Source organism: Rhagoletis pomonella, unplaced genomic scaffold (genome assembly GCF_013731165.1).
Source record: "Rhagoletis pomonella isolate Grant_MI unplaced genomic scaffold, Rhpom_1.0 Rhpom_scaffold_00008, whole genome shotgun sequence".
Taxonomy (NCBI): domain Eukaryota; kingdom Metazoa; phylum Arthropoda; class Insecta; order Diptera; family Tephritidae; genus Rhagoletis; species Rhagoletis pomonella.
In genome coordinates this window covers 12,789,529-12,796,537 of record NW_023458562.1, presented here as the reverse complement: position 1 = coordinate 12,796,537, position 7,009 = coordinate 12,789,529, and the positions used below count along the sequence as shown (strand labels likewise).

At 36.5% G+C, this 7,009-nt stretch overlaps 1 protein-coding gene across 1 annotated transcript; it reads left to right on the top strand.

Annotated features, from left to right (window-relative positions):
* Positions 1-822: 822 nt before the first annotated feature.
* Positions 823-1,534, top strand: LOC118745119. Its single transcript, XM_036478652.1, has 2 exons — positions 823-996; positions 1,321-1,534. Exons 1-2 carry the CDS (start codon positions 901-903, stop codon positions 1,483-1,485), a joined length of 261 nt encoding a protein of 86 aa, XP_036334545.1. The 5' UTR covers positions 823-900; the 3' UTR covers positions 1,486-1,534.
* Positions 1,535-7,009: the final 5,475 nt, after the last annotated feature.

The window sequence follows — 7,009 nt, the reverse complement described above, 5'->3', positions numbered from 1 at the left end:
TTTCTGTTGCTGTTTTCCATTTTTCCTATTTATTACAAATTATTATTTTTTCTAAAGTTGAGTAGTTTAAATGAACAACGATAGAAATATTAGCACTGATTTGTTTATCAATTTTTTAGTAGCAATTTTTTCTCGTCGCTAATTTTATACCTTTTTGAGCGAAAAATATGCTGAAATCGATAATCTTAAAATTTTTGTATGAGAATTGAAGTCGGTTTTGTTTTTTGCTTCAAAATTACTCGTTTTACTTTTATCCTTTTCTTCATCTACATATTCACCGAGATGATTTGAAGTGCGATGACGTGATAAGAGTTTATGTGATGTGATGTCAGGTAATGTGATGCGATGTCATGTGTTGTCATTTAATGTGAACTCATGTCATATGATAGCATGTCATGTCATGTGGTAAAATTAGTATACATACATATGTACATATTCATACATGTATTTACTGATGTATATGAATAAAAAAATGCTGTAAGAGATATATGTTTGTGTTTATACAAAAAATTTCGTTGCGACGCCCTTAGTAACGTCCGCAATAAAGTACAATATACTTAAAATAACACACGCACAAGTACTTGCGTATTTTTATGAACAATCATCTTGATTTATAATTATTTCTATGCACTCACGAAGGAAGACGCCTGGCATACTCAGAAAAAAAAACAAACCCTTTTATATGAATAATCGCCCCAATTATCTCCTTAAGCACATTAACACCTGACAACTACAAGCATTTAACATTTTCATTGCATGCAATGAGCAAATGCGTATTTAAGACGCAAGCATTCAATTACTCAGCACCATTTCACAGTCAGACATCAATCACCAACGACACACAACAGCTCCAATACGAATCACATATCCCTTTCTACACAAAAAAATAACAACTACAAAATGTTGCGTTTACTCGCTTATCTACTCGCCAGCTTGCTTTTCTTATCAACTGCTCATGCGCAAATGCAACAATGTTCCTGGTATGGACCCAGTCTGGTAAGTAGTAGCAGTGGAGCACTTACATAATTATGTAATCGAGTTAGATGAATCCAGCAAAAAGCTTAAAAAAACGCAAAGCTTGCTCATCGCCAGCTAAAAGTACTTATTGTAATTTATTGAAATCTTGTTTACGTTTTTTATGCGCTTCATATTATAATTAGTTGTTTTTTTTTTTGCTCGCACTCCTGAGTGTAACCTCGATTTTATTCCGCCTAAGTACTTAATTGATATCAAATGACATGAGGCGTGTTAAAATAAGACCAGACACTGCAGCAGCTAAATATGCGATTATCAATTCATTGAATCGTAACTTTTTTGCAGCCTTTTGGGCGCACACATTATTTAGCCGCTCCCCCAGTGGATCTTAATCAGCCACCAATTTATCTGCCTGAATCGATTCCGATAAGCGAGGAGCCACAGGAATCGCAAGCTCCAGCCGGCAGAAGGATATGGATTACCAGAAGAACAAGGGTCGCAAAGAGATGAAGGACTACGAGGAGAACAACAAACACAAGAAACCAATAAATTAATTAAGTCAAAAATACACTGTAGCCTTTTTTAAGCACTGGCTTTTAGGGCAAATTAATTATAAGTAAATCTTAAAACAAATAATTTAATAACAAAGTTCCATACTAATTAAGAGAGGCATACAATCATTAGTATTAATAAAACTTATTTTTAAATTTGTTATGCCCAAAGTACTAAATTTAATTTTTTTTTAAATTTTGGTGTAAGCTTTTTCTCTCATTGCTTAGTGACCAGTGAAAACATTTGTTAAACTAAACATCATGGCACAGTCCTGTATACTCCACAGGACTCGCGGATGTGAAATTCGATCAGTAATAAAATTCCAAGAACAAGGCGAGCGTTTTTCGGATCAGGTCATCTAAGATCAGTACCGCATTGCTTGACGCACGAAGTGTTGGTTACTCAATGTCTTGTTAATACTAACTGCAGGTTAAACATCGTTATCGACGTGATCGCTCCATAACATATACCAGGAACCGATAACTATGTTTAACCTGTAGTTAGTGTCAACCAAACATTGAGTAACCGGGCCTAAGGGGCCTGGTTTTCACTACTCCTCTGGTATGTTCTCTAAGTGAACTCAATGAGATCTCGAATTATATTATGCTCGATTTTTATTTGTCGCGATCTGTACTATTTTATAGTTTACTAAACTCTTTTTTGTAGTATACGCCTATTACATAACTAGTCAGTTGTTGGAAGTAAGAACCATTCTGTTAATTTACTTGAAATAAATAAATAAACATTTCCATACAATTCCCGATTTCACATTTGGAGATTCTATTGACTTCAGTGCTACTTGGCTATCGACAAAGATAGTGGTTTTATCTTCCGGAACCCCTGTACTAAGTAAACGACTAGCCACCCTTTCTATAGCAATCGTTCGGTAAACGAAAGGACTAATTACTCTGCAGGCCCTTCGAGTAGAGACCGCCTCTTAAACCATCAGTGTAGATGGATATACATACGAACCTCTGCATCCCATTCTTGTCTGCTCTGAAACCTAATAGGTACTTTAGTATTGAGTGCTGGCTTCTATGTCAGCTTTAATGCCATTGAGCCGGCCCTTTTATTTCATTCAGTATTGCTGCTTGCCCGAAATTGGTTGCCTTCTAAGTCTGAGAGCGCTCTTTACGGCTGCACAATGGATGAAAATATGCGGTGGTTGCAGATGAAATATCATGATAAGCCCTTCCTGAGTGCGGTAGTCACTGCTCTCGATATGCCTAGGCATACGAGTCTTTGCACTCTCCTGTTATTCTCCTCTTATTCGCTTTGTCTAGAGCACTCCGCCATACTAATGACCCGTGGGTTGCTGTGGTGTTCATCTCATAGCTGATGTACGGTGACAATCCCCATTGGTTTTCAAAGGCCCTTTTGCACGTATAATATGCAGCTAAGCTCTCACCTCTACATTCCTTTTGCAATTCAACTTGGAGTCCAGAATGGTTCCGACTGGTTAACAGATATGAGCTGATCAGCCATCGTACGAGCTCAAGCATCGTCAAGATCAAAGTTGGCTATCTGCTGAGTTGGTAAAAACTGCAATTTGGGCAAATAGAAACTTTGCTCCAGAAAAAATGATGGAGATTTATACTTAACGGAAACTGAAGAGGATTTTTGGTTATCTTCAATCCCACAATCTCAATCAAAATATTTATATAAATGCAGTTGAGTGAAAAAAGTCAACAATAGCTGATGCAGAGGTAAACTAAAACTACAACAATAACACATATGTAAAATGGAAAAAACACGATGTCTTTCAAAGAAACTAAGGCAAACGCCTGAGGAAATATGTAACTGCTAACGAAAGGACAAAAGAAAAGGCGTCGCCATTCGAAAGGTGTGAACCAGTGACAATGAGCACAGAAGTCGATGAAGAAGTTAAATGCGCTCGCAGTGTAGAAAAAATGCACATCTTGAAGTAACAACGCGAGTGGAATAAACAATAACAACAGTGGATAACACAACAGTAAACAAAGGAGGTGGAAAAGTCAGCAAAAATGGGGTTATGCTGAAGAAGTCTGTCTCTATGCAAGCTGATGGATTTTCGTGAAAAGAAATTTCGGTGAAATGCAAATGTGCAATGGAATGCATACCAACAAACACAAATGACAGCAGTGCAAAAGAAATATGTTTTGTTTAGGAAAAAGAAAAGCATTAGAGAAATGCGAGTTGCTACAAAACGGCTGCAGGACAATGCATGGCAGCGGCAGCACAAGCGAGGAGCAAAGGGTTGTATATATCCCGCGGCATGGACAACTATCAACTGCATACTCGAGTATATGCGAATAAATGGATTTTCCTCTTGAATAAATGCGCATCACCTCACAGTCAGACAGGCAAGCAGGTATTGTATGCATGTAGATAGGTAGCAGCCAGGACACACTCGAAACAGGCAGCTGGTTTGGTCGCAGCTAAGATTAATGTCCGAAAAATGGTAATTTGTAAAAGCGGTGACAAGCTGGCAGAAGGCAGCAAGCGAGTAAAAAGGGTAGCGGGGAGCATGCAGAGTTGACACAGTGAGCGTGCGTGCGCTTGCGCTTTTATGGTGGCTATGCAAAAGTCGAAATTGAGTTGTAATCTCAGCGATTGTCCCACTTATGTTAATGAATATGCGCGACAGCGACTTGCTGTTGTTGTTGACTTTCGGATAGTTCTGCCTGCGCCTGCGCTGTGACTTCCCAGAATTTCCTCATGCCTGTGTGTTCGTACGTGACTTGCTTACTTTCTTCCTTGCGTTTATACTAAATTTATGGGCCAACTGCAGTATCACACCTTTCTGCTTGGCATTACCTGCGCGCATCCTTTCGCTTCATCCATGTTTGCCTTTTTTGTGGAAGTTGTGCGTGCGTTTGGTTACTGTTTTTTTTTTTTTCATGTAACTTGCATGCATTTTGTCAGAGGCGTTCAGTGACAATGAGACACGTTTGTTTTGTAAATATTGCGTTTGTTATTAATGATTTGTACACTTCAGTTTCCGATTCGGCAAACCGAAGCGTTTTCGCTGCCAGCTTCCAAAATGCATTTGCATATGAACTCTTCTTGCCGAAAATGGAGTTAAGACATTTATTTCATTTGAGTTTGAAAGTTTACCCCTACTTTCTACCATTGAAATTTAATATTTGCTATTGATTTAGAGTTTTGTGAGTTCTGAAATTTTAGTAAGGATATACGAACATCTAACTTCATATATTTTCTCATATTTTTCTTTCGTAAACTTGCATTTGCATATCGTTTCCATTTGTCATTTGTCACTGTTGTGTTGATAAATATTTTCATCCTCTTGCTGAGTTTGTTTCAAATGGAAAACATCCTTGACTACCTTGCCTTCTCCACGCTAAGAATGTTGAGTTTTTCTTTTGCTGAACAATTCTATCAAATTAATGATTTCTTAATTACTTTGTGTAACGTTTTTTTTCTCGTCTGCTTTGGGGAAATTAATAATTTTTATGCAAATTTTATAATATTGGTAGAATACGAATTTCTCCCATATGTAATCCAAATGCTTCCACATCCATATGGTTCCCTTCACATATAAAAATTGTAGTAGCTACGCGCGGAAGAAATGCAATTTCTTTCGATCACTTCTATGTAGTTCGGGTAATAGTGCACTTTAGCTTAACCAGGTCAAAAATTGATGAAACAATTCGAAAAATGAGGTATCAGGTTAAGGGGCTTGAGATGTAGATGTGCAATAAGGTTTTACTTTTTCGAAAAGAGTTGCCACCTTTTAAAAAATTAAGTGGAAACTATTTATAAATCAATACCATCATATCCCTATCCTTCCCTCGATTTTCAAAAATGAGATGTCACATTAAAAGGCTTGGTTGCAATTGTGGAATGAGGTTTTACTTTTTGAAACGAGTTGCCACCTTTAAAATAGTAAATTCAAATTGTTTCAAAAACTAAATCAGCTATTACAAAATAGGTTCAGTGAAAATGGGTTTTAAAAGCTTTATTTTTTAACTTAACTGTGAGAGGGTTACCACCTGTTTGAAAAATCAAATTCAATTTTAAACAATAAAAATTACATAGGCAATTTAAAAATGCTCCCACACAGGGGTTCAGACGAAAGGGGTTTAAGAAAATAGCAATTTGAAAATGTTTGGAAAAGGATTACCACCTGTTTTAAAAGTCGTGGAGTGGAGTATTAAAATATGGGTGTTAAACGAAAGAGTGCTAAGAAATCTTCAGTTGAGACATTAAAATTGTGTGCGATAGTTTGAAGAGAATTGCCAGCTGTCGAAAATTTTAAATTCAAATGAATTATTAAGTTAAATAAATTACTAAAAGAGGTGATTCAATCGTTTATGGGTTTGAGAAGGATTTATATCTGAACTGTGTTTAGGAGAGTTGCCAGGCGATAAAAAATAAATAAATTCAATTTAATTAATCAGTTACATGAATTATGCGTCAAGGTATCAGACGGAAGAGGTATAAAAGATTTCAGTTTGAAAATACTTCGCAGAGAGGTGCCACCTGTCTAATGAAAAGTCTAATTTCTTTGACTTATACACATTTTTAATGAAATATTAAAATATGGAGGCAAAAGAAAGAGTTTTAATAAAACTTTAGTTTGAAAATATTTTTTGTTAGGGTTGCCATCTATTCGATTTTTATTTTGAGTGCCAAGTTCGGTAATTGTGTTATCAGCGGCGAAGTCAGTTGGCCCCTTCGGAGCCGCGATTTCATGCCCTTAGACTTTTTTGTGCCACGCCGTGAAGGACCGATATTATGCGAACTATCTATTAACGATTCCGGCCCTTCGGGCATTTCTTGAGATAGAGCCAGATATCGTCACCACGGTCTTGCAAAAATGGATTAACAGGATGCGCTACGAAGGCAGTCACATGATGACATCGTGTTCCGTAACTAATGGTAGTGATAGACCGATACGAGTACCGAGTACAGAATATCGATACTTTTCATGAGTATTCAGCACTCGATACTTTTTGACAAGTACTGAGTAGATATTGCGAATGCCAAAAAGTATCGACCGGTTAATAACTTTTTTAAGTAAATTTTTTTTTTTTAATTACCCAATAAATATTGTGGCGCACGTTCGAATAATATCTTCGATATCCAATATGAGTGTTATGAAAATGAACATAACGCTCATTCACTTCAATAGGTACTGCAATAACTCAAAAAAAACGAAAACCCGAGAAAAACGCTTTTAAAGATTCAAAACACATACATATGTATACTCCCATAGAAATAATTAATACATATTTTGTGCGAGTGAGCTACGGGTAATTGATACAGTTATGAAATTTTCACATTACCTAGAAGAAAAAGTAGCGGTCATTTCGACAATGGGCTAGGTTAAAATCTTTTAAATAACTGAAAAACGAATATTTTGCCTCACCTTTGATAACACTGTACGGCAAAACCAACTTTTTTTCTGGGTATTGGACCAAACCAATTTTTTTTTTAAAGAGATTGAGTCATAGGTAAAAAAGTAAATTCTCCGTTTTTC